Below are 27,397 nucleotides of genomic sequence, written 5' to 3'. Positions count from 1 at the left end.
CCCATAGGTGTGAATGTGCGTGCTCCCCACAACCCTGAAAAGGATAAATGATAACACTAATAGAACGACAACAATGCCATTCTGTTGTAATGATTTCAGCCTCATGTCAACACTAATGATGGTGAGTCGTCTCCTGGAACTCCCAGATTAATCACCTGGGTAGACGTTCCCATCTAGCAAGAAACAGTCCACCAGCAGCCAAATCAAAGTTTCGACATGTTTATTTTTTAAATATAAAAGATTGCTGTTATATCAAATATGATACAATATATGAATTTAGTTGTTTATGATGCTTTGGAAAAACAAAGAAACACCTGAAACACAGCTCGTTAGTCGGCTCAGATATGATGTTACTGTACAATAAACCTTTGTTTTAAACTCAGATTAAATAAATCACCACAATGCATAATGGGTTTTTACAAGATGGATTATACAGAACTTCAAATGAATGACATTTTTCAAAATACTTCTGAGAAAAAAAAGGATTACATTGATATTAAAGGTTATTTGTCAGATTAACCCAAGCAAAACTCAAGCACAGAAGTTAAACCTCATAATTATCAGACGTCTTCATTCGTTTGTGATTCTGTAACAGTCGTTAAGGATCAAGTTCACTATTTGACACCTTAAAATTCACACTTTGTTCTGCCTGACACAGATTTACACTTCATTCAACCCGTCTCGCACAGTGTGACACAACAAACTCTGAAACATCATCACTGTTAAAGTCAGAAGGCACTTGGAGTCTGACAGCTCTGCTGTGAATCGTGCACACTCAGAAATATTTGATGAAAGGCATTTTTTTTGAAAATGTAACTAAAGAGACGGAAAATGTAGCTAAAGAGACGGAAAATGTAGCTAAAGAGATGCTCCTCTGACCCGACAGAATTACTCACAAGTTATTCCAGAAGATTATCCGCCTCTGCTGAACTCGGCCCGGGGTTTAGTGTTGGCTAACCCACCACACTAACAGGATGCTCGTGATTTTTTAAGATCCCAAAGTCATTAAATGTTAAAGAACTGAAGTGTTTATGTGGCTATTTTTGGTCTTAAACTACGCACCTGATAGGATGTACTGTTACAAGCAGACGGCTGTTTGCTGATCAACAGCAGACGTGTTTCTAAGTCCCAGGTGTCAGACCGGTAAATGTGTGTGGAGCTGTGAGATGAGACGCTGCTGTAAAACCAGGAGAGCCACAGACGACTAACTCAGACACCTCTGTGTGACGTTAATTCAAATAAATAAAAATGAGGTGCAGTGCAAACCGCTGGGGAACAGCCAGAACATCACAGGTCTGTCATTAACTGTTAAAGTCTGTGTGGGAACGGCTTCTGCTTGAAAAACAAATACTGACCGACTGAGTACAAAGTGTAGCTGCATTAGTCAGATAAACAGAGTAGATAGCCTGGTCACAGCACAGACAGAAGGTTTTGGGTTCAAACCATCATAAACAGTCTCATCTCTTCTTGTCTCAAAGGCTGAGTGTAACAAAAAGCCTTCATGGGGGTAAAAACAGCAAAATTATAAATGTTATTAACTGTTTATATTGTTACTGGGACATACACAAGATCTAATTTCATAACTGGATGTGAATGTTTCAAATACTGCCGAGCAGCTTTAATCTCTGATACTACTGTCCACCAGGGCTGCCACAAACAATTATTTTGATAGTCGACTAATCAGATCATCATCCATTGGACGAAAAACGTACAGCTTATTGCACCAGCAGCATCTGCTCTTATATAACTATCATTAGCTTACAGCTTTAAGTGTTTAAGGTATGTGCTAACTAAAAATAAAGACAAGATGATAGTTTATTAAATTTTAATGAAATTTGCAGATTGTTTTGGTGAAGTTTAATAAACTCCTTGCTATCTAAAATATAACAGGACACCGGAGTATATTCTCGAGCATCTCACACTTCTGATAATCAGCTGTCTGCTTGACGTTTATTCAGCTGTGTAAAAACTATAACTTTAATCTCAGCCAAACCGATTTACTCAGGAACAAATAAAATACTAAAAAAGCCAAACAATAACATTTTTAAGTTATCTAAGTGACTTATATATCATGTTTAACCTGAGTAGCGAAAGACGGCGGTGGGTTTGAAAACGATTAGCCGGGAGTCCGGTGTTCTCACGGCTCTAGTGAGCCTAGCCCCCGGCTAGCTATCGAGCTAGTGGCTAACAGACGTCTCCGAAAACGTCGGAGTGCTTTTGAAAATATGTGGTGTCTTGATAAACTGAGCAGATATTTGAGGTTTACACAGCTACATTCTCGCCTGAAAATATGTTAAACGTTTATTTTGTGACCCAGAAAGAATAATAAGAGTAATATTAAAACTAACTAGCTGCCGCCATTGTTGGAAACTGAGCTGGGCTGCGCTATGAATTCTGGGACACAGCTTCTTCTTCTTCGGGGTTTAACGGCAGCTGGCATCCTTGTACATGCAGTGCTGCCATCTTCTGTTTCAGTCCGTTATTACACTCTTAAATCCTACTACTTATTCCTGCGTCTTTTGGGATCTTACAAAGCTTCAAACGACGCGTCAACTATTAAATAAGTCGACGATTTTGATAGTCGACGTAATCGTGACTAGTCGACTAATCGTGGCAGCCCTACTGTCCACTACAAAACACTGAACAGTGTGCTGAGGAGGGGCTGATATTAACCATTCAGTCAGCATGATGCCGACAGGATACAATCAATAAGCCACAACGGACTGACTTCAACACCGCAAATGTGACATAAAGTCACATCACATGTGGCATAACGTGCTTCCTTCAGGAGCAGCAAACGCAGAAGAAGGAAGATAATGAAGAAAGTGCAGATGTGCACCTAGAGAGCAGCTGTTGGACCTTCACTGAGGGCCATTTGAAGCTCCGCCCACACACGATGACATTGATTATTCAAGGCTAACGGGTGTTTTTACCTGGAGACACAAAACATTGTACCACAGAGTTTGAAAGTAGAAGTCTGAGAGGAGTTTGTCTCACAGCTGCACTTCATTAACACAAATGAGCCAGATGTTGACTGACTCAGAACAGCAGCATGAAAACATGACATCACAGCTAACCACAACATAACAAGCATGTTTAGGACTGATTTGCATCCCTGTGCCGAACACATGATAGCAGAGCATAAGAACAACTTATTCCAAGTGTTTTGTCTTTGTGTTTTCTCTTCTATGAGGATATTGAAATACTTTATATTTTACATCAATCAGATTAATTATCTGGTGTTAAAATGTTAAAAACATGCTCTGGCATTTTAAAGTTGTTAATTCAACTTCCTGAAAGTCAAAAATATAGAAACTGAGCTAGTCTTTGACATCCTGCAGTAAAATAGACGGAGCTGATGCCATGACTTAAATAAAGTATTTATAAGGAGTCACTCCTACCTCCTTAAATAAAGGTTACGCTGACTTGTTGCACCATCTTGTGGTACAAAGTGGTATTGCATGAAAGCACAGCCCAGCCTTATTGCGCTCTAGTTGATATCTCGTCAGCACAACACACAGATGTTGTGAACATAAAGTCACAGCAGTTTTTGTGACTTTAAATTACCACAAGCATATTCATAATATTTTTCCCGACAGGTGTTTCAGGACCCTGACATCTCACCTGTATGGGTTTCCGTAGCGACCAGATTGTTATCACTCCACCTTGGTGCCTTTGCCACATTTTTTGCAAGCGTGCGACGTCTCCGCTGCGTGCGTTCCCATGTGGTTCTTTAGCGTCGCGGCGTATTTAAATCGTTCCCCACAGGTGTTGCAGTGGTAAGGCTTCTCACCTGTGTGCGTTCTCATGTGAACAGTTAAATTGCTACTTCGACTGAAACTTTTGCCACACGTTTCACAGGAGTACCATTTCTCACCTGTGTGCGTTCTCATGTGAACTGTCAGATTCCCGCTCTGAGTGAAACTTTTCCCACAGATTTTACAGGAATACGGTTTCTCACCTGTGTGGATTGCGGCGTGTTTTTTAAATGCGGATAAGTTGGTGAATCTTTTCCCACAGGTGTTGCAAGCGTACGGTTTCTCACCTGTGTGGGTTCTCATGTGAACCAACAGAGTCGCGCTGTGCCTGAAACATTTCCCGCACGTTTCGCAGGAATACGGCTTCTCGCCTGTGTGGATCGATGTATGCCTTTTAAGTGCCGATAGGTCAGTGAATCTTTTCCCACAGGTGATGCACAGGTGCGACTTCTCACCTGTGTGATTTCTTTCGTGATATTTCATGAAATAAATCTGATAGAATCTTTTTCCACAAGTGCCGCAGGCGTACGGCTTCTCGCCTGTGTGGATTCTGTAATGTTTCTTCATTTGGAAATTATACTTGAAGGTTTTTCCACAAACGTCACATTTTACAGACTTTTTCCCCACGTCAGGTTTACGCCGACTCTGTGATGTGACAGCTTTCGTGGTGCTTCTGGTACGCTGATGTAGCTCCTCTGGCTGTGGCTCTGCATTTGTCGTAGATCCAGAGTCCACATACTTGTGCTGAGGTTCACTGAGGTCACTTTCATCATAAGTAAGAGTCACCATAATTGTCTCGCTCTCCTCCTTCAGGATAAGCTGCTCGCCCTCCTGACCGGTGTAGAACTCCTCCTCTTCCTCTTTAATCTGTGCTGGTTCTGGTTTCTCCTGGTCCACAGCAGAGGCCTCTTTCTGCTTACAGAGCTCGATGGAAACCTTCTCCTCCTCTTTGCAGTCATCTTCCTGTGGAAGGTCTGCAGAGATAAAAGGGAGAAAGAATTCGTTCATACTATGATACGACAATTTGTTCTGATGGACGATGACGTCTCGGATTGATGAGGGTCAAAGTGACGGATGATACCTCAACAATTAGCACGAAATTAGCATGAAAATATCATGTTTATTCTGACATTCATTATAAATGAAATCCTGGCTTCATGTCGCTCCTCCACATGTAACCAACACCTGCAACACAAATGTTTCTGAGTTCACGCCCAGACCTCGGCTCAAGTTAAGTTGTGTGTGGAGTTGCAGGTGACGATCCATCATCATCAATTGAGAGATAACAGGAAGATATTTTTGACAGCTGGACCTTTTTTTATTGTTTTTTTTCCAGAGCATCTTGTGACCACATTTACTCTTTAACTCTGAAAAACCTAAAAAAAAATCTACCTGTCTGATTGTGACCGCTCACATCGTCTTTGATCCCACTGAGTTCTAAAGTTGCAGAAACAGAGAGAGGCATCTGCAGAGTCAACGGCCAAGTGCTCATTTCCTGTTACACGTCTTTGAAGCACTTCCTCTGGATGTCCCTGCCTGCAGCACATGTGCAGCTGATGCACCGTAAGGTTAATCCTCCACAGATGACTTTGCACAGTGATGAAAAACAGGCATATAAAACCAACCGAGTGTTCATTTATTTTATCCCAGATGTTTCCACAGACTAAAGTTTTCTTTTGTTTCAAGAACAAATGAGGTTTGTGTTATTGTAGTTTAGTGACTGGGAGTCAGTCTCTGCGCTGATCTTCCTTCATCCTCGGGTGCTTTTAAAGACGCAGCTGCCACCTCAGTGAAGGTTAAAGAGTTTAGTATCCTCACAGAGTGTGACCATCAACGATTGCTGGCTCCTTAAACTGGTACTCACACATCAGCACTTTCAGGTCCTCTGCTCCAAGCAGTACTTTCATTCTTTTAGTTAAGTCAAAAGCCTAAATATCACCTCAAGAATATTTCAAGGATAAACGATCTGATGTCTCAACAGGACCTGGAAAAACTAGTCCATGCATTCATCTTTAGTAGGCTTGATTACTGTAACAGCATCTTTACAGGTCTACCTAAAAATCAGTCAGACAACTACAGCTCATTCAGAGCTCTGCTGCTCGAGTCCTCACTAAGACCAAAAAAGTGGACCACATCAGTCCAGCTCTGAGGTCTTTACACTGGCTGCCTGTCCGTCAGAGGATAGACTTTAAAGTTCTGATGCTGGTCTATAAAGCTCTGAATGGTTTAGGACCAAACTACATCAGTGACCTCCTGACCCAGTATGAACCTTCCAGACCCCTCAGGTCATCTGGATCCGGTCTTTTATCAGTTCCCAGAGTCAGAACCAGACACGGAGAAGCTGCATTCAGCTTTTATGCTCCTTATATCTGGAACAAACTCCCAGAAAGCCTCCGATCAGCTGAAACACTCAGTTTATTTAAATCCAGGTTGAAGACTCACCTGTTCTCAGCTGCATTTGAATAAAGCACCAAATCCACACTTAGGCTTAAATTTCAAAACTTACATTTTAACTACTGATTTTATGTTTTGATTTTATATACTGTTTTGTTTGTTTGTTTGTTAATTAGTTAGTTAGTTTGTTTGCTTGTTTTAATCAATTTTAAATCATGCTTTTTATTTGTTTTTGTTTCTAATGTCTCTGTAAAGCACTTGTGCTATACAAATAAACTTGCCTTGCCTAAATGCTTCTTTCACCACCATGTAAAACTATTTGTTTGAAACACTAAACTCTTAAACTTGCAGCCACTATTCATGCAACCCAAGAGTGTACAAGAGTGTCAGCCTGAAAATCATCAGCGTTGGTTCCTAGTCCAGTTTTATCCACAGCATCAAGGTCATGGGCAGATCTTCTATGGCGGTTCAGACCATCCAGAAAGGTCTCTGTGCCCCCTCTGCTGAATTCTACTGAAATACTTCTACAACTAGAAGTAAACTGAAGTGATAGTGTTTGGTAATGACAGAGTTAAACATCGTCAGAGTAAGATCAAGCTAAACCTCATTCATCTGTAAATGTCTTTAAAGCCCGAACAAAAGGAAATGAGCAGAGATGAGACGCTTACACAGTCTCAGCGTCTCTGTCACCATCCAGGGGAAGAAACCTTTTGCACTTTTGCAGTTTCTGGCTGTATTTCTCTCTCAGCGCACTGAGACAGAGCGCAGGGTCACGACATGTCCAGTGTTAATGAATTACCCAGGATCACCCGAGTGCAGTGACAGCATCAGCCGTTTGCCTCTCTGCCAGAAAGGGCTCAGTTTCTATTAGAACAGATACTGTTACTCAGCAGTGCTTTTATTGTTTTGGTTCTTAACTTCGTCTAAAATAATAAAATGAAAGTTGTGTTATTTGTAACATAAAATGAAGGAATCATCAATAACTGCACATAAACAAATGTTAGGGCAATATTTCTGTTTCATGTGTTTGAAAGAAAAAAAAATTAAAATAAATCCAATAATATCAGTAATCATCTTGTAGTACTGACTGAGTGTCACATTAGGTGACAGTGATCTCTGCAGCAAAAGCTGTTAAAGTTTGTCCAGATCTTTGAAACTGTCTGGTTAGTTACACATGAGCAGTTACTGGTTTCTGGTGTTTTCCAATAAAACCAGAGTGAATTCATACTGGACGGTCTCTGGCATCTTCCTGCGGCTGCTGGCTTTTACGTGTGCACCGAACCACAAATGTCAGATTTAAAATATATTTTCATTTTAAATTGGAGAAACTAGTCAAAGTCACCACATTCTCCTTTGTCAGCGGCTCCTTTGTCAGCGGCTCCTCCGCGCTCTCCGCCCCGGGCTGGACTCGCTCTGCGACGGCTAAGCTAGCAGCGTCCGCCCGGCCTGAGAGCGCAGCGCTGGTCCTTCTCCTCCCGGGCCTGCTGCCCCACGTACCTGCGGAGTCTGCAGTCCAGCTCAGGGCCCCGTGCTGCTGCTGGAGCTGCTCCTCGTACCGCAGGACGGTTTTCTCAAACTCCCTGAAGATTTCCTCCGCTGCGGCGCTCAGACGCTCCTTCACGAACAGCCTCAGGTGCTGAAGAGCGGACATGGTTCCTCCAGCAGCTCCGCCGAGCCTCAGCGATACAAAACAACCTCCGGCTCCCAGCTTCCGACGTCCACACTAGTGATGGGTCGTTCGCGAACGAAATGGCTCTTAGAGCCGACTCTTTGAAGTGAACGACGCGAGCCGGCTCCTTATTGGGAGCCGTGAGGTTTTTTTTTTTTTTTCTTTCTCTCACCCTCTCTCTCGCCCTTTTTTCCGCTAAACTCCGCACGGCCTGTACTTTGCGCTGGGCAGAGGGGGGAGGGGCGTTAGTTACACTCACAGTAGCACAGGAACAGAGCCAGAGAGAAAGAGAGCGAGGGACAACAACGTCACATTAGAAAGGTATAGTAATCCTCCACTATTTTCAGTTGCAGATGATAAAGGATTCAGAAATCATGCAGGCTCATATGACAGAGAATGTGCATCTTCTTTTTGTTTTAATATTTTAATTTATATTTAATTGTGTTGTGGTTTGCAGTGTTTTGTGTCGTTTCACGTTAAATTTGTTTAAAAGGAAAATGCTGAAAATTTAAATAGTTAAAAGTTTAAAATGTAAATAGTTGTTTTTTGTATTATATGATTTATTTATTACATTTTATGTGGAGTGAATAAATAAAGTATATTTATAGTGGACCTTAGAGACAAAGCACGTACAAACTCCAAAACACGTAAAAACTCAGAAGCACATACAAAAGACAACAGAAGTGCTCCAGGTTTCTAGGGCGCAGTGTTGAGCTTTTGTTACCTAGTGGCTACACAAGCCAGGAAGTATCAACAACCGGATTTGGTGTGTGGTAGTAACAGGTAAATGAACTTTTTTTTTTAAATTATTTGAATAAATATGAGTGCTTGTCTATAAATACACAAACAATACACACATGCTTTCAATTGTGTAATTTAAGTGATCTGGGTAGCTCTGCTTTGGAAGTTCAGTAAACGCTAGAAATGTGTTTTGGAGTTTGTATGTGCTTTTTGGAGTTTGTATATGCTTTAGAGTTTGTACGTGCTTTGTCTCTAGGGGCCATATATAAACATATATAAATAAAACCACTTTTTTTTACATTAGTAATTCCTTTTCTGCATAATTTTATATTATTGTTAATGATTAAATAATTAAAGCAACAAAACAACCTGAAGAGCCGGTTCGGAGCCGAAAGAGCCGGCTCTTTTTAGTGAGCCGAGCCGAAAGAGCCGGATCTCTAAAAAGAGCCGGAAATCCCATCACTAGTCCACACAGCCGTGAAGCTTCAGTCCACTTCCGCCGGAAGCTGCTTTTCCTCTAAAAAATAAAACGCGCTCTACGGAAGCTTAATGCATTCACTGGCCAAGAAATACAAATTAAAATTATAAACATTTATAACAGAGTTTTTATGAAAGTGCTTTTGTCTTCTTATCCTATCCTTGGCATCCTCCTCTGAGCTCCTCCTCTGAGCTCCTCGTCTGAGCTCCTCCTTTCCTCCTCTCCTCTTCCATCCATCTCCGGGATGCTTTGGTCCTTCCAAACCAGCTCAGCCTCGCCTCTAACTTCATCTTCAAACTGCTCCCACTGAGCTCCCCCTCTGATATACTCATTTCTGACCACAGGTATTTAAACTCATCCACCTTCAATGCCTCTGCTCCTCGGATCTTTAAAATAACACAATGTTTCTCAAGGATCAGGATATAAACCAATCACTGAAGAGACAAGGACACCAACATCTGCCAAAATAAAGTTGTATTCACCTTAGTGAGCGCTCATTATTGCTTACTAAAATCCCCAGATGCTCTTTGGGATTTTAAGATATGTTATTAATTTGGAAAAAAGGGACACGATTCTTTTTTTAAATCAAGTGAACGGATCACTTCTGTCTGGTGAAATCAGGAAACTTTCTAAAAAATAAAATAAAACAACAAAAAAGTGCTTGAAAATGTTTCCTCTATAGTGACTTTAATAAGCGCAGGCCTACAGTATGTGGTGGAGGCACTGACACTTAAAAGTAGAAGAAAGCAGCGGTCACGCATCCTGTGGATGGTTTGTGAAGCTGATTCTATCATCTGGACGTTTTCAGTGGGAGAAACGTTTCGTCATCATCCAGGTGACGTCTTCAGTCTCTGACTGCAGGTTTCCCCAAATCTTATAAACAGACATTTGCATAATGACTGAAACCAGCTCACTGTGGGAACAATGGAGGTCAGTTCATCATGATTATGCATCATGACCATTGATCAGTGGTTGTTGATCATGAGTCCCATTCACAGAGAGTTGGGGAATGGCTGCAATCACAGGATTGTATGATGGAGAAAGATGTACCCTTAGGCCCCCTCCTCGATTCAGAGATGGTCTTTCCTTTTTCACATAAACGGCCTCCTTGACTCTCACTGAAAACGCTACGTCCAGATGAGCAGAATCAACTTTTGCAGATTTACTTACCTGGATGTTTGATCATGCATCGAGACGTTTGTGAAGTTGTGTTTGTCCTGTGGACCAGCGGTCTCCAACCTTTTTTGCATCACGGACCGGTTTATGCCCGACAAAATTTTCACGGACCGGCCTTTAAGGTGTCGCGGATAAATACAACAAAATAAAACTAGTACCGGTACCGAAAAAAAAGAAGATTTATTCATAACACACGTGAAAAGACCCAGGAAAACCGAGTAAACGATAAAAACGATAACAAAATAACGCTGAAAACCGATAAAAACCCTGAAAACTAAACATTTCACACCTGAACCTCAACTCTCGCACCAAACGACTCACGGACCGGTATCGGTCCGAGGCCCGGGGGTTGGGGACCGCTGCTGTGGACCAAACCACTGAGAACTACATGAGGGGAGTTTATGTTTCCCCTCTATAATTAAATCAACAGCTTTCACTGCATGTACACTGATGCACTGAGGAGGACGCCTTCCTTATCCCTCTTTAATTTCCACCATGCACAGTTGCATTATTAAATGCACATTATAGGTTACAGATGTTCTATAAAAGCCTTCAAATGTGGAGCTTTTGGAACGAAACAACTTTAATTTATTCAGATCTAGAAATACTTTCACTCTTCGTGTTCCCTCCTGTTAGTGTCTCCTCAGCTGGAGATATTAATGACGTCAGTGTGATTTTTCAACACTTTCCAAATGTATCCAGAGGTGTGATTGGACCGTTTCATTGGCTGAGTCTGGTCATGTGTCTGACACCTCAGACAGTGAGCTTTGAGTGACTGAAAGAAAAGTTAAAGGTGTTCTCATCAAAATCACAAAAGTTTAATTAAAAAAGACATAAAAGAGATAACATGATCTTTAGCATCTTTGAGGCTCTTGCTAGCTCTACAAACTGTTTTATGTTGACTGGACAACAGAGAAAAATGATTTCTGCACCATAAACAAACCTTTATTTAAACAGACAAACAGAAAAGTGTGTGAGTGACGACAAAATACGGAAACATGTGAAGGAAGTGATTTTATTGTCGGGGTTGGAAATTTATCACACATGCAAACAGCGATGTCGAAGCCGTGTATCATCAATATTTTATTAGCAAACCAGAGAGAAGTTAACAAAAGAAATCATTACTGCAGGAACTGAACATGTGTTTCTGTACAGATCCAAATATACTACAATATATACTATTATACAGGTGGATTACAATTCATGTCATTAGTACAGCAGTCGCAAAGAAAAACTTCAAGTCTGTTACAGCAGTGTCGTCTGATCTGAGCAAACTCGCCTCCTGATTCGTGCTGCCGACCTGCTTCCTCTCTGACTGATGATGATGATGATGATGATGATGATTCGGCTAATATGGGCATGCTATGCTAACATTCCCTGTTTTCCTCAAAGTGCTAAAGATTCCTCTGAACGGCAAAAACAGAAGGACCGTCATTCTGAAACAGACTGTTTTTGCTAAACCAGAAAACAAAAAGGCCAAAAAAGTGAAAATACAAAGACTCCAGTTCAAATTAAAAACAGTGGAGATAAAAGACGCAGGCTGAAGCAGAAGTGTAAAACATTTTACGCACAGTTTAAGGCCTGATGATTCAGTAACATGGAGAGGTGGAGCAACATCTGTGTTGGCGGAAACTGCCATGTTTGTGATGGAGCAGCGATCGGTGCCACTCGCAGGTGTCCTGTTTTACATTTCACACAGATCTAACAAACGCGACACAGCGTCAGTGAGATTTAGAGTTCAGAGTCATTTCCTTTGTTAATGCTAAACTAACCAGCTGCTCCAGAACACAATGAAAAACATCTGCACATTTCTACAAAAGCATCGAATCAGAGGACTGTGAGCAGAAACCCAGATGGATGTTTGAGACTCTGGTTTGATGAATCATGAAAAGAAACTGCTGTTTTTCTCAAGAAGTCCCTGAAAACCAACATGCAAAATAAAAGTACACAAACACACCAGTGTACATCTCCTGTTAGAAAACACAGGAAACTCTGCAACAGTTTAGAGTTCACACTGAACGTCTCGTCAAACAGTGAAGACGAACCTGCTGAAAACTGTGACATCAGAGAGGATTTCAGGCAGCGCCTCTGAATAAAAGTCCTAATTTTTAAACAAATCTTCAGCCAATCACATCATGTTTTTACAAATAATTCAGTACTACTACTAACCAAGAAAAGACTGAACCTCTGATGAAGGTCAAAGCTGTACAAAGGTTATGAAAACACCTCGAGTGTGTGGCCCAGAAATGATCTTGAACTTCTTGTTTTGGTGCCGAGCTGCACAGCTAACCTTGTTAGTTAGCTTTGTTAGCTAGCTGCATGACTAGCTTTGTTACTATAACGACGCCAGAAAAAAACAACAACAACAAAGCAAAACCCGCCTCTGAAGAAACACACACACGTGAAGCCTCTCTTATAGAGCCTGTCCACATGTGACAGTGGCAGCGTTTGCATTAACGTGCTCCTCTGGGGCCTGCCAGATGCTGAAGAGTGAGCTCTAACATCTGGATCTGTTTCACTGTTTCATGCTGAAAGAGGGAAAAGTTTCCTCTGCAGCAGGAAGAGCAGAAACCAGAAGCCTGGAGGCCAACTTAGAGTTGTAAAACGCTTTCTGCAGTGTGTGGTGAACAGCTCTGAACGAGCTCATGAACTAAGACTAAGATCTGCATGTATAGTTGACTAAGACTAAGACTAAGACGTCCATCTTCAGTGAAACCAAACACTCTGTGTGAACCATGAAAACATTTAAAAATGTCCAAAATCATCTTCATCAGAAACCTGTGACTCTGCTCCTGTGAGCTCATTCAACAGCTGCATAAAGAGCTTCATGTAATGATGCTTTCATTCAGTGGTTTTCAAACTGTGACGAGCGCTGGGCCTCAGTAATGGCGTCACTGCAGGTGGAGCGTGGAGGATGAAAATAGGCCCAATGAGATTATGCTTTAATAGAATAGACGTGGCCAGAAAACAAGGAACAGGTGAGCGATGATGATACTTTTGGACATCTCGTGATGGGTTGAACGTCTCTGATTTGTCTTCAAACACATTTACTTTCAGGTAATTGTGACAAAAACAGCAGCTTCTTTATGATTCATATAGAACGAGCAGACACGTGGACAACAGTGTGAAGGACACGTGCTGCGACTCTAACCTGCCTGATGATCCAGACGTAGAAAACACCACAAAAGCTGATTTGACGCATCTAAAGATGCTTTTTCTTCCTGCAGCGTTACAGGAATAAAGGAGCGCTTAAAGCCTCGGGGAAATAAAAATAATAAACTCTTGTTCTCTAATCTGGTGTCGCAACACTGAGGGAAGATTTAATTAAATCTCTCAGTTCCTGTTTGTGGAACGAGAGATGCTCTGATTTCCTGCATGAACATAAAAACCAGCTGACGATCGATCGATGGTCTCTTTGTGTCCCATCGATCCTCAATTTGTACAAGTGAATTCTTTCTCATTCAGAGAGTGAAAAACTGTAATATATGTTATGTTTTAAAAACAATATTTGACTTTTTAAACGATTTCCAGAATCAGTGCATCTCTATGAGACGCCTTCACTGACAGCAGGGCCACCTGGTGGTGAGTCTGGGAGGTTCAGCTGAAATGTGTAGGTGGTGTTTAGACCTGGAAGTTCAGTTCTGATGTTTGCATAGGACAGAAGCACAGAGGCCCAGCGAGGACTTCCTCCGACCAAAACTTAGATCAATCACGAGAATTTAAACTCTTTGGCTGTGTTCTGCTTTTGAAAAGAGAAAAAATGAAGCGAGAACCAAACTTTAAATGTTAGGAAGGAGCAGAAGGTTCATCTCCAGAGCGAAGAAGAAGAAGAAAGCCTCCTGAGGCCACACCAAAGCACCACTGAGACATGAATCCCACCTGAATGGAGCTTTAGGCTTTTTACTTTGATATTTGGGCCTTTTATGAAGTAACCTGATCAGCTGACGAGCACATGTTGAACTTTTGGGATGTGAACTTGTTCACAAAGTATTTTCAGAGTATCTCCACAAGGAGGAGCCGTTCGCTTTAACCTGCACAAACCTTCGCAGCTCATTAAGCTCATTTTGGATTTTCTATAAATTCTACAAGCTGAACGCTTTTTGATTTCGCCGACATCGACTCCCACAAAACTTTAACTGTGCTCCTGTGGCTAAGACTCATGGGAAAGGTAGTTGTTGAGCATAAGATAACAGTCCAGTGCAGTTATTTTACAGTGTTTTCAGGTAAACCGAGAAGCTTCGACCTCCAGGAAGTTCATAACTGCTGCACATTCAACACGGCGCCACCTGCAGGCAATAAATACAATTTCTCTTCGTTGCACTGCACTCAAGTTCATATTCATGCTCACATCTCAAGGCATGTCATCTCTTGCTTCCTGTTTATGTCCCTCTAAACCTCACACAAGTCTTTTCAGCTACTGATTTTAAGAGTTTTAATAACAAACACAAAATAGTGGATTGTAACATTTATGTTCGAACGCGTCGTGTCGAGGTCGTCTTGGGAATTTTATAGTAAAAAAAAATCATGAGTGACTCTTGTTGACTAAATGTGCATCTCTAACACATCTTTGGCATTTTATTGCTACATTTACACAGATTCATGAATCTGCAGTGTTTGGAGATCAGACGAAACTTAAATTTAGGTGTTAAAAATTTAAAATATTTAACCTGGGATACATAAGGGGAATAAAAATATGTGATAAATAAATTAGTTCTTGTTTTTAACACGTAGCACTTTTTGTCAAACCCACATTTCCACACGAGGTGTCCACTGGCAGTGAAGTGGGATACACAGGAAGCCAAACGAAGCCCAACCAACCAGAAACATCCATTAATGAAGCTAATGGCCACTCGAGCTTAGCCTTTACAGACCCGCATGGAAAAATATTAAAAATCTGATGAACTGTAAACAATCTTAATCGTATTTAACTTATTCATTTGGACACTGATAAGGCTTAAAGTTTGCATTGATGGGGGCGTGGCCCTGACAGGTGGGTGGTGGGTAATCAGAGTCACTGAACTGGACCTCTCGACTGTGTTTGTGCTGTTGGAGCATTTTTAATGACGTTTAAAATTGTGACGAGCGACCCATCAGCTAAGAGACCGTTCCAGCATTTTATTCGTCTGTTGATTAACATTAATTATCAGACATCTGTGCCTGTGTGCAGCTTATGGATGCAGCTCAAACCAGCTACTGTTAGGTGGTAACCGAGCAATAAAACTTCTCATTTAAATATGGTTACAGTCACCTGATGCTCAAAAAGCCATAAAAAGAGCACAAATACAACAAGGCCGTCTTTTCCATACAATCAACCTAAAAAGAAAATCAAATGTCGAGTAAACAACAAACAAAACAGAAGAAAAAATTAAAAGTGCAAAACACAACGGTCCAAATGGGACGCGGACCACCAACAAACCAGCTTATGTGGACTTTGTAGGTCTCGCACAGTACACGTTCAATACCGCTACAGGCACAGATATCAACAGACGCCTTATTACTGATGTTGCGGCGCAGGTGGCGTCACACAAAACTGCAATAGGTCACACGTGGAGATGAGAGCGTGCGGTTAAATTTTAGACACAACAAATAGAAACTGCAGTTAGTTCTCTGCCTGGAGGTTGTGAGGGGCTCTGATCTTTCTAGAATATAAACCATTGAACTGGTGATGGTTAGAGGGGCGAAAAGGTCAAGTAAAAATATAATCAAGGAGGATTCAGACAATCAATCAAACACAGATCAGAGTCGTCCCTGCAGAGCTCAGACAAACGGATGGTGGAAAGCAGAATCTGAAGGCGTTGATGCGCACGGAGGCCGGTGCACGTCTCAGAGCGTGCACTTTGACGGAAGCGTGTTTGCAGGACGCGACGCTGGCCAGCAACTCTCCTTCCTGGTGGCAGATTAAGACTTCTTCTATCTACAGGAATGCGTCTCACCGGATTTTCCTCCTCGGAGATCCGTAAGTGTTCACAGCGAGAGGATTAGACGTGTGCAGGCGGGAACCGCAGGCCTAACGACAGCATCCCGCCACCTTATGGACGCCTCTGCGATATACTGTGAGACGGCTGCTCACGATACATCATCAACTTAAGAGAGAAACTTATTTTGAATCAATGTGGGGATCACATTGTATTTATTCATTACTGTGTTAAATTTTCAGAGCGGTGCTGACAGACGAGCTACAGTGGATACAGTGTAAACACGCATGGCGACGGCTTCTGCAGCAGACCTGTGAGATGGTGAATCGATGACATATCGCAGACGGCGCGTCACAATATATCGCTTCATCGACGGCTGTCCCACCCGGAGTTCGCGGCGGCGAGGACAGTCGGCCCGCTCTTAGTCATGCAGTAAAGACAACGCAACACGATGAAGACCAAAGCTTGAGGATCCGACCTGAGGTGTTATGACCCACAGATGCCGGTCAGGCGGGTGCGGGGGTGGGGCGGTGCTGGGGCTCAGGCGTGATCAGGAGTGATCCATGGGTTCGGTGGCGTTACTCTGCCCGGCGTCCTGGCTGTCCATCTCCTCCGGTTCCTCCACCTTCTGCTCAGGTTTGATGGCTGCCGCTGTCGACGCTGCAGCTGGCGGTTTGTGGTTGGCCGCGGACACCGACTGGTCCTCGCCCGCCTGGCTTCCGGCCGTCGGCTCCTGGGCGGCCCTTCCCCCGGAGGCGGTGCTCTGCTGCTCTTTCAGGTGCCGCTCCATGGAGGCCTGGATGGAGGACACCATTTCCTGCAGCTTCCTTCGCTGCTGCTCCATCAGGCTGGGGTCGAGTCCACGGCCGTCCTTCATGGTGACGAAGCCCGGAGCCATGCGGACCAGCTCCCTGGTGGTGTCCTCGGGGATGTCCGACAGGTCCGGGGGTCCTCGGGACACGCTGGCACTCAGGTCCACGCCACTGCTGTGCTGTCGTGTGATAGGGCGGTGTTCCGGTGGTGAGGAGCCTCCGGCGCTGCCCAGAGAGTGGCCTTTTCCCTGAAAGGCCGTGACACTCTGCAGCTGCTCCTTTTTACGAACAACGCCACCGCTGCCCAGCCGCAGCACGCCGTGAGAGGGACTACCCTCTCTGCTGCCCCTCCCGGATGCCTCAGAGCGTAGCTGCACCAGGGCCTCCTTCACCAGTTCCTCTACATCAGGCCCAACGGGGAAGTGACCGGCAGCGTCCACGCAGAGCTCTAAACGCTCCTCTGCTGCATTATAAACAAAGGTTTTCCCCGTGAGGTGAGGCAGCGTACAGTGCTTCCCGTCCATCAGGCCTGAACGAGAGACAGAGAGAGAGAGAGAGAGAGAGAGAGATCATTCCCAGCTTGACATGATTCAGCCTAAAATAATCCTTATTAATCTCATCCTGGTCTGAAACAAGCCTTCAGCTCTGATTGGCTGCCCCTCACAAGAAAAGGTTAAAATCAGGAGGCAAGAAACTTTTATTCTCACATTCAGACACAATTTATATAGAAAAATAATCTGAACAGCAATTTATGGGAGACTTCTCAAACACTACAGATGGCCAGTGTCCTCTGCCTTTCCCCAAAGAGCCGATCAAGTTGAAACAGGAAACATATTAGTGTTACTGCATTGATGCCTGTGTATAAGCTCAAACATTTCAGCAGCTGTAACGTTGTGAAACTGTGTGCAGTGCAGTGTAGGGCTGTGCGATATGACCACAACCTCATATCCCGATATAAAACATTTATCGTCCCGATAACGATATAAATCACAAAAATGTTACATTTTCTGTAAATTCTGTGAATCTCAGGCAGCTGAAGTGTTTCCAGCTGCGCGTCGTGTGTTTTACCAATGCATGAAACTACACATTTTTAGACACAAGTTGTAACGGCCACCGTTTTCTTTGCGGCGTGCTGCGGGGAAAAGCCTGTTCTAACGTTTGAGTCTAAGGTTTATTTTTTAAGCACCTGCCGGCTCTTTCTCTTCTCATCGGTAAACACTCTGCACACTCTTTCACGTGATTCAGTTTATTTTGAAAAGTCTCAACAGGATCTTGAGCTTTATTGTGAAAGGTTTATGTGGAACATAAACAAGCGGACACATGATGGTTTTACCATCGTTGTTGCTAATGACAACGCATAAAAACAGGCGCTTGTCCGTCAGTAGTGTGGTTATATTAAATATAAGAGAAAGAGAGAACTTTAATAAATTAATATAACCACTACAGTGACCATCAGAACCATGAATGTTGCCGTAAATAGTTTATTTTGCGACACCACGAAACAAACGATAGCGTAAAATGAAACATAGATAGCTGTTCGATATATCGTTATATCAAACAGCCCTAGTGACAGTTTAATAAAATACAAAAACATTATTTTGATATTTTCGAACTTGTACCTATAACCAGGCAGAGCTCCGCTATCGCTGTCGGTCACATGACCCTCATCTTTCACTTTGTGAAATTTGAAAAAATGGTATAAAATGTGCAGGACGTGTGTTTGGCTACAGAAGCTTCACAGGAAATCAGAGAGCCCGAGGCAGTCAGAGTCTCTTTAATTAAAGAAATCCATTTACACTGAGTTTAAAGATGATTTCAGGCAAGAAATTAATATAGCCACTACAGTGACCATCAAAACGGTGAAAAAATATTGCCGTAAACAGTTTATTTTGCGACACCACGAAACAAACGATAGACGTTTTTATATCGTCATCCGATATATAAGTTATATCGAACAGCCCTAGTGCAGTGGGAGCAGACCATGTGAGGGTTGTCAAACTTTATTGTTTTAGATTTAACTTGTCATTTTGTTTCTCTTTAAGCTCTCTTATGATCAAACTCAGCTCATGCTTTGAGTTACGTGCTCTGAAACACCTGCAAAGATTCAAATGACCATATTAGCGATATCCCCTCTTAGCGCCGTCACACAGATCCAAGAGTAGAAAAACAGTGTTTGGCTCACAGCGAGTTCGCGGCTGACCATCCACCATTGTAACACTATATCTATGACAGGTAAACAAATAAACGCACCACAGGTCAACTTTAATAACACAGCTGTTCTCCCTCCCTCAGGTGGGATGCACCATTTGCTTTCATTTATGCTCCGGTTAGCTCAGAGCATCAGATAGAAACACAGCAACAGTCTGACAATCTGATAACAGGAAATAAGAAGTCGCCATAAAGGATCCTGTGTTATTAGTTTTTGGGTTTGCAATAACTTACAATAAAGAATATGATAGATGAAAACAAACTGATCCTTTAATCGCACCGATCTGCTTTCAGACATGTCTGAAGAGTCACGTGCATGTGACAAGAATCAATATATTTCAATCAAACTTCATCTGACTGTGGAATCTGACATATATTCCTCTGTGCTGCAGAGGACCAGAGCTCAGCACGCATCAGTGAGCCACTCCACGTTCCTTTATTTACCAGAAATCTGGGCACTATCATCTAATCCACATGTTTACAACAGACCCCGATTTCTTCTGTGGGAAGGAGTTCCTGTAAGGTGCCACTGGGAGAGCGCAGTGATCATCAGGTCTGGGAGAAACATTTCATTTCCTGCAGCCTCGTGGATTTTATTCACTGAACTTTTCTGCTCTCGGGCGTCACCTGATCAGTCGCACGTGTTTCTGCACATGTTTAAAATCTGTCTAATAATTAATTAGCAAAGAAGCCTTTAAAAAAAGTAGCTCAACACAGAGCCTGCTTACCCATGTCTTTCTTAACGATGTTGTAGAAGACGCCGCCCTGCTGGAACAAGTGTGGCAGCTTCTTTGCGTACGACCAAACATCCTCACCTGAAACAAAGACAAACATTTTAAAAGGATCCAACGAACGAGACGAGGTTAAAACGTGTCTGTGTGAGCAGGACGCTACACAGGACAGCACAATGTAGGACCACAGACGTCCTCGGTGTCAGAGGCCACAGCGTTGGCAGGAACGTGAGCGGTCAGAGCAGCACGAAAATAAACAGAGACACCGAAACATTTGAATGTAAGACACAAGAGTGGAAATACAGTTGATACTCTGACCTCTCCACTGTTTGGCTTACAGTGAAGCCGCTGATATTTAAAACTGAAAGCAGTGGTGGACAAACCTACCACTGCTACAAGCAGCAGCTATCGTCAGTCATTCATAGAAGCCTCTGTGGTTCCAGTATGTTTGCTTTTACAGTGAAGCTACACCTGATACAACTTTACAACATCTACAGCTTTGATGCTGATGGTAAAGCCAGGCTAGCGATTCCCCCTCGTTTTAACCTCGCACTGCTACTCGTGCTGCTGCTCTGTAGGAACATTCACATTTTTATATTCTACATTTTATCTCCTGTCGAGATTAAAATGATCCATCTCATCTGAGATATAAACCCTTTTTTATTGCAATAACAGTCATCTAAGCCAATAAATAAATGTCCAGTCTGTCACTGATCATTGTCTGCATTAATTCCCACATCTAAAACTTAAAGTGGAATGTGTCTGTGGGTTTTTCTGCTGAGAAAACCTAAAATGGTTCATTAAAGATTCAGTTATTATAGTGAACCAAGAATAAATTGGCTACAGTAAAAATAAAAACTAGACTTTGCAATAAAGCTGCTGTAAACAATATTTTTACTTGATTTTTCAACACAACCAGCCTGAGGAACATCTGGTGCATCTGTTTAATGAGTCTGGGACTTGAATGTGTATGAAGTGTGTTAACTTTTACAATTTTGCACCTGACAAAACCTCCAAATATATAAGAACAAAACTAAAACGACCATCAAAACTCATGAAAACTAAACTGAAACTCATCATTTCCAGACAATGAAAACTGAAAGTGAAATGAGCAAACTCAACAACTTAAGCCTAAAATGAAATAAAATCTGGTTTAAGGTTAAATTTCATTTGGTCTACAAAACGCACCACTGTCAATAAACAAAGGCGATAAAACCATATTCAGGTGTTTATTTAGCTTCAAATATCCTGTCAGTAAAACTCCCTGATGTCCATTTTAAAGTGCGTGACGGTGCACTTCCTTTTGTTTGTGTGTTTACATGTAATGCAGTCGCACATGTTCAGCTACAGGTCTGCTACACTCAGCTGTGTGAACTCTGAGCTCTGGCTTGGAGACACTGTCTGGTGAGCGGATGCTTTGTTTCATCCTGGCCGGGCGGATTATCGAACACGAGCTCGGAGCTGACAGGAAGTGCAGCGTCAGGCCTGCGGAGCGCTCGGAGCGCAGCCGAAACCTTCCTGAATATCGACAGACGCTCTGTGTGTGTCACACGGCCCGATCTGTTTATCCTAACGCAGTTGTGACCTTTGACCTGATTGGCAGGTGAGACGGGGAGGCAGCGAGTTGCCCGAGTCAGCAGATTCTCACGCACACAAAACAAGTCTCTTGTTTGCTCGCGGCAGCTGATCAGAAACCTGGGAGCTCAATCAGCTGCTGAGAGCAAACGCAGTTTTTTGATCACCTGCCTGCACCAGCCAATCAGAAACCAGCAGGCATGTGCGCTGCACACCTGGAGCTGTTCTCTTTATTCTCACACAGACACACACAAACACAGCTTACTGTGCAAGCAGCAGCATCACTGCAAGAAGACAATAAATTAAACACGACGATGATCCATCATCATCATCATCATCACATCACATTCAATAATATGAGTGAACGCAGAAAACAAAGACATCCCCATGCTGGAGAAACTGGAGATGTTTACTGTACAAACATCATTCTGACTGATTATTAATCAATAAAATAAAGTGCTGTATGATATGAACCTGACAGTGCTCTCTATAAACACACCGTCAGCCCCAGCACAGTAGTTCTGTATCGTCAGGAGCTCAACCTGTGAACAAACACTGAATATAGAGATGCTAATTATAATGAAGAGGTCAAATTAATGAAAGGACAGACAGCAGAACGAGTTCAATCGTTATCTTTGAACGATTCATGATCAAAAGTTGAACTTTAAAGCAAACTGAAGCACCAGCACATCTGAAATGTTATTTTTTCCACACCAGGGTTTTCTCTGCATGTACTAAAAACACATTTGACACCAACCAAAGGAAAATCACTGCGACAGAAGATATTAAAACATACGTCGGGTTTAATTTTACTCAAGGTTGGAGACATCTTTGCTAATAAAATGGCCAAAAAGACTTAAAGTCAGTCGACACATTCTTTGCCTCAACTACAGTCGTGGATATTTGCATTTTCACCTCCAGAAGCCAGGACCTGCTTTTATTAAGTCTAATTGAACCTTTGTGCTTCTTTGTGTATTTACCTGTAAATAACTCACAGGTAAGTCACAGATTAACTCTGTACAGTAACAAGCTGACCCAAGAGCTGGACTGAATGACTGATTCAAGTTATTATAACTGAAATACATGTTTCCTTATGCATGCATAGGAAAAAGAGGACTGTTTAGCTTTATTGTAGATAGGGATGTTTCTAAAATCAAACTAAGTTAATTATTAAAATAAGAAAGTAGCAGCAGTCACTTGGCTCTGTTAAACCTGACGAGCGGGTTTTAGCTCCTCAAGTGCAGAACAATAATAGTACAAAAATAGTTTTCTCCTGGCAGCCTTCAATCAGACCAACAAGCTTTTATATCTTAGATCAAATGTGACAAAATCAAAGCCTGCGGATCAAATCTGGCCCTTTGCAAAATTTAATCCAGCATGGATTTCATTTAATAAGGCAGACGATTTCAAGACAGGCCCGCTATCTGCTGAAAACGGAGACGATCACGGATTTCAAAGAACGTAATCAGCGTCTCGGCTGTGATATTCGAATCCACACATCAGCAAAGAATTCAGGGTTCACAGCATCTTTAAAGTGAAAAGAAGCTGCAGCTACAGCACAATAACTTTCCTCTAGTGACATCTCAAAGTGACACAGCTTGTTTTTATGTGGCTTCAGAAGGCCGTACGGTACGGGTAAGCTGTGCGACCAAAGATCTTTTGCTCTGCTTTATATCAGGATGGATCTTATTCTCTGAAACATCCTAAACGTCCACTTCCTGTCACATTCAGGTTGCTGTGATAATACTTTGCTTCACTCACTAACTTACTTGGTACCCTACATGTAACCTTACCCATCAACGTTGCTAGGAGACAGAGGGAGGACATCTCAAGGTCGATGCTGTCCTGGAGTTCCCGGCTGCTCATTCTTCCGGGCGTCACGGCGTCCTCGCTCTTCACTGAATGCAGGGCGGAGTGCGAGCTGGAGGCTCGGGGAATGGAGGCCGCAGGGCGCTTGTCCTCTGGGCCTTTAAGGATCTCCACAGTCACCCTGTCACCGTGCTGCAGCGCCACTGGCTCGTTTTCCTCGCCGTCTTTTGGTGGGACCAACTCCTTAGGTGGGAAACCGTAGCGGATGCATTGCTGCGCCGGCGGCACGCTGAACTGGTTGTTGATGCTCCTCTGCAGCTCAGAGAAGGTCGTGTGGGCCTGCAGAGTCAGCATGGCCTGTCTGCCGTCGCTCGTAGTCACACGAATCTTTTTCTCCTTACTGGACGAAGACGGGGAGGAGGACTTGGTGGGTGTGGCTGGAGCTGAAGAGGAGGAGGTTTCTGGAGAGCCTCCGGGTGAAGAAGTCCGGCCCTGGCCTTTCTGCTCCTGCTTCAGTTTGTCAGTCCGGCGCTTCTGGGTGACGAAGGCCTGCTCGCTGATGCTCTGTTGGATGCTGCGCTCTGCTCGGCTCATCGTTAGCTCCTCCTTGTGCAACGTCTTCGCTTTCTGTCCCGTCAGGATGATCTTTGTGGGCGGCTGGGGGTCCGCCGGCGGCTGAGACTCGGGGGCATCGGTGAGGCGCTGGACATGAGCCCCGTCGATGGACACGGGGTTGTATTCGTCCGGGTTCTTCTTGGCCGTGTGATGGAGGATAGTGTTGACCACTTTCTGCACCAGGATCTCGCTGCCAAACTCGCCCGGGAAGTGCTTGGTGACGAGCTTCATGGCCACGTCGTACACGTTGCTGTTCAACGAAGGGTCAGTCTCATACTGGAACCAGTACACTGTCTCTCGCACCACCCGACCCCCCCACTCCAACGTGATGGGGAAGGCCTCGGGGAGGTTGTCATACTCCTTCCCCTCCCAGTAGTGTTTGAAGCCACACCCACACTTCCCTCCCTGGGAGCGGGTGTTGGTTCTGTCCCCATCCAGATAAACCACCGAGCCGTTTCCACGGATATGGCGGACTGACGTGCCGTGACACCAGTTGCAGGTGTTGAGGGAGCTCAGTTTGTAGTCTGGGAGGAGAACATCCCTTTGGGGGTCGTAAGAGCAGACCACATTGTTGAGGGGGAAACTGTAGTTCTTATCCGGCCGCAGCTGGCCGTGTGTGGATTTGGCTAAGTTGTAGAGCTTACCGCCGGGAATCAGCCACTCCGGTGGGATGTGCAGCTCAGAAAGGGCGCCGCAGATCAGGCAGCGATGCAGCCGATTTTCCATCACCGACTTCTTTGCCGCCTCTGTGACCTCCTCTGGATGGATGCCAATCACACCAGTCCTCCTGTAGACGTACTGGTGCACGTCAGCCACCAGCGACGGGTGGATGCTGTGCTTCTCCATAAATACCTCCTCCATGGCGTTAACTAGCCTCATCAGATATTTATCCTGCAGGCTGCGATCTCCGCCAATCACACAGCTCCCATCCGCTTCTAACTTGATGTACTTCTTGATGAGCTCCTGAGGGACGCCCCAGGCCTTTGGCAGCAGACGGGGTGGCAGCTTTGGCAGCACCGTGTTCTTGATTCCCACCAGAGGGATGTAGTGGTTCCTGCTGGAGCTGCTCCAGGCGATACAGATGGGTTTGTTCAGCTTCCCATCTTTCCCCTTGCACTGCTCCTCCGGCACCAGTCCAGGCAGGAAGGTGGCAGAATAGTCCCCGGAGCTCCTCATCCCACTCAGGGAGTCCAGGAGAATTATGGGTCGGTGGAGGACGTTGGCTAAGCCAAATATGTGGATGTTGCGTAGTCCAAGGGGTACGCCTTCTGGTGGGATGAAAAGAGGGTCGCACTCGTTGATGATGTCCTCCCACTCTGCTGCATCTATAAAGTCCTGAAAAAGTGCCTTGTAGCGTTCTAGATTCTGCTTGAAGTTCTGTTTGAGGTTTTCACGGAGGGCATGCCAGAACAGTTCTCTCCCCACCAGAGCTCTGGACACAGCGTGGACCAGGCAGTGCCCGTCTCCGTCCACATGCACCGGGATGAGACACTCTCTGTTGCCGTTGGCTTTCTTCACCTCCTCCAGAGTGTCGTGGAGGTATATAAGGCTGCCTGACCTATCTTTGCCATAGCCTATGGTGGAAACATGGTCCGGCTCAATGAGAAAAGCTCTGTCTCCCAGGATGGAACAGTCAAACATCTCCCCCTGGTTCATCTCCCTCAGAAGCTTGGCTTTGCCGGTTTGTTTGTCCATGCCATACCTGGTGAGCACGGGCGACAACAGCTTGCAGTGGTAGTTAGAGAGCCCCATCACTTTCACCAGCTCGGTCCCCTTCTTCGGGGCCCCGGTGACGCCGAGCAGGGCGTTTCTGAGCAGATTGTGAAGCACGACATCGGGGTCGGTGACTTCCTCAACGTTCTGCAGGTTCTTCTGTTCGTGGCGCTGACCACACTCGGTACACTCGATGCTAACGGAGCCGTAAGCAGGAAAGAAAAGCCTCGCCTGACATTTCGGGTCTGGGCAGGTACCAGACAAAATACGCTTGTCTTTTTTCTTTGAGCTCTGCAGCAGCGACATTTTGGCTGAAAAAAGGCTGACGCTGTGTGTCAGCTTCACAAAACCATGATATTCACACTCCGGCGAGGCTGTCAGGCGAGCTTTGACTCCGCTAACGACAGTTATTTCACAAAATAACACAAGAACAACACGGAAGCGGCTGTTTTTTCCTTTAGCTGTTCGCCGTTGCTAGACGTACATACGTAATGACGTCAGTTACTGGGATTTGTAGTTTTTTTCTCTTTAACTATGTTTAAACAATTACGCACCAGCATCAAAATGACTGCGTTTTTATCTTTTCCCTGTTCGAACATTAGCTGGAAACGCGAGAAACTCAAACAGTAAAACGCGTATGTCTGGTTAAGTCATGTACATTCACAACCTTAAACATAGGTTAACTGCATTTACCAGAATGCAACGCGTCACGGTGACGTGTGTTGTGTAAGGAAGTCAATTCGGCAGAATCATGTCAATTTGGACTGACTGGGTTTGCTTTTCTTCTTCTAACGTATAGTTTTGGTCCCCCAAAATTCAGTGAAATACAGTTTTCACTTACGTTGTTTATAGACTTTTATTGTGCCCTGTGGTTTGCACGATCTGGGGTACAAAACCAACAGAGTTTGGATTAAAGACACTGACAACACGAGTTTACCGGTTAGCTTAGCCGTTAGCCATCTGGGGTAATTAGCAGGGTGCCGAGCAGGGCTCGCATTGAATATTTATCATTCCATTTAAATGTCGTTGCTGTAACCAGCGGTAACTGGATCTGGGACGTTTAGAGAAACCAACCGTCGCCGAACTCCATTTAGAAATAAGTGGATTTAAGTTTCCTTGTGCGCCGGTCAATACACTGAATTCACAGAGCTATATTAAAAGCTTTGTACACATTTTAAGCTAGTTGTGATCAATGCGTCTTAAATGCGATGCATCAAAATGCACTTTATTTTAGGGCGAACCAACACAGGCTTGATGCTGCCGCCTGGTGCGACTCCCTGGCAGGTGACTCGGGGAACAATGACATAATGGTTTTGGAGCAGTGACCAAGCAAAACAGGACCCTCTGAACACTGAAAGGACACAAACACAGTTCATCTTCTGAATGCTAACTGTAATGTTTAATAAGACTTAAATAAGATTGTCTCAGTGTCACGTTAAGCACAAATGATTAAAATGATCGTATATGTTTACAAAATCACCAGTAGAGATGATGCATTACGGTGTAGCCCTGCAAGGTAAGGAGCTTTGCATTGTAAATGAGTTGTAAAGTATTTTTAACTCAATATCACTCTATATCAGAGTCTAGCTCAACCCCCTAAATAAAAAACGATGTTGAGCTTTGGAGCTCTGAGATGCCTGTTTTCTAAATAAGGTTGCATGAACTCCTGCACTCCTCTAAACGAATCTATTAAACCAAAGAGTGACTGTGAGATTGGACCCAGGGACAGAAGGGACTGGGAACGGCTTTGCAGGTGAACCACAGTTGGACAAATTGCTGTCACTGAAGGGAAGCAAATACTAA

General features: G+C 43.9%; 1 protein-coding gene and 1 pseudogene across 2 annotated transcripts; both read right to left on the bottom strand.

The window, feature by feature from the left end:
- Positions 1–827: 827 nt before the first annotated feature.
- On the bottom strand, positions 828–9,035 carry LOC146496965 (uncharacterized; annotated as a pseudogene). The gene is made up of 2 exons (XR_014870637.1): positions 7,650–9,035; positions 828–4,732 (listed from the first exon to the last, which is right to left on the bottom strand). The product of XR_014870637.1 is annotated as an uncharacterized LOC146496965 (transcript).
- Positions 9,036–11,217: 2,182 nt separating this feature from the next.
- vcpip1 (valosin containing protein (p97)/p47 complex interacting protein 1) lies at positions 11,218–26,655 on the bottom strand. Its single transcript, XM_085140612.1, has 3 exons — positions 23,251–26,655; positions 19,880–19,966; positions 11,218–17,472 (listed from the first exon to the last, which is right to left on the bottom strand). The coding sequence occupies exons 1-3, from the start codon at positions 25,898–25,900 to the stop codon at positions 16,682–16,684; spliced, it is 3,528 nt and encodes a 1,175-aa protein (XP_084996738.1). The 5' UTR covers positions 25,901–26,655; the 3' UTR covers positions 11,218–16,681.
- Positions 26,656–27,397: the final 742 nt, after the last annotated feature.

Source organism: Neolamprologus multifasciatus, chromosome 18 (assembly GCF_963576455.1).
Source record: "Neolamprologus multifasciatus chromosome 18, fNeoMul1.2, whole genome shotgun sequence".
Classification (NCBI taxonomy): Eukaryota; Metazoa; Chordata; class Actinopteri; order Cichliformes; family Cichlidae; genus Neolamprologus; species Neolamprologus multifasciatus.
This window is presented reverse-complemented; position numbering and strand designations above follow the sequence as displayed.

Excerpts from the sequence above, each read along its gene's own strand:
- vcpip1 (XM_085140612.1), bottom strand. The coding sequence starts at position 25,900 with ATGTCGCTGCTGCAGAGCTCAAAGAAAAAAGACAAGCGTATTTTGTCT. Across the intron at positions 19,967-23,250 it reads TCTCCTAGCAACGTTGATGG|GTGAGGATGTTTGGTCGTAC; the intron begins GTAAGGTTACAT and ends TCTTTGTTTCAG. Across the intron at positions 17,473-19,879 it reads CATCGTTAAGAAAGACATGG|GCCTGATGGACGGGAAGCAC; the intron begins GTAAGCAGGCTC and ends TCTCTCGTTCAG.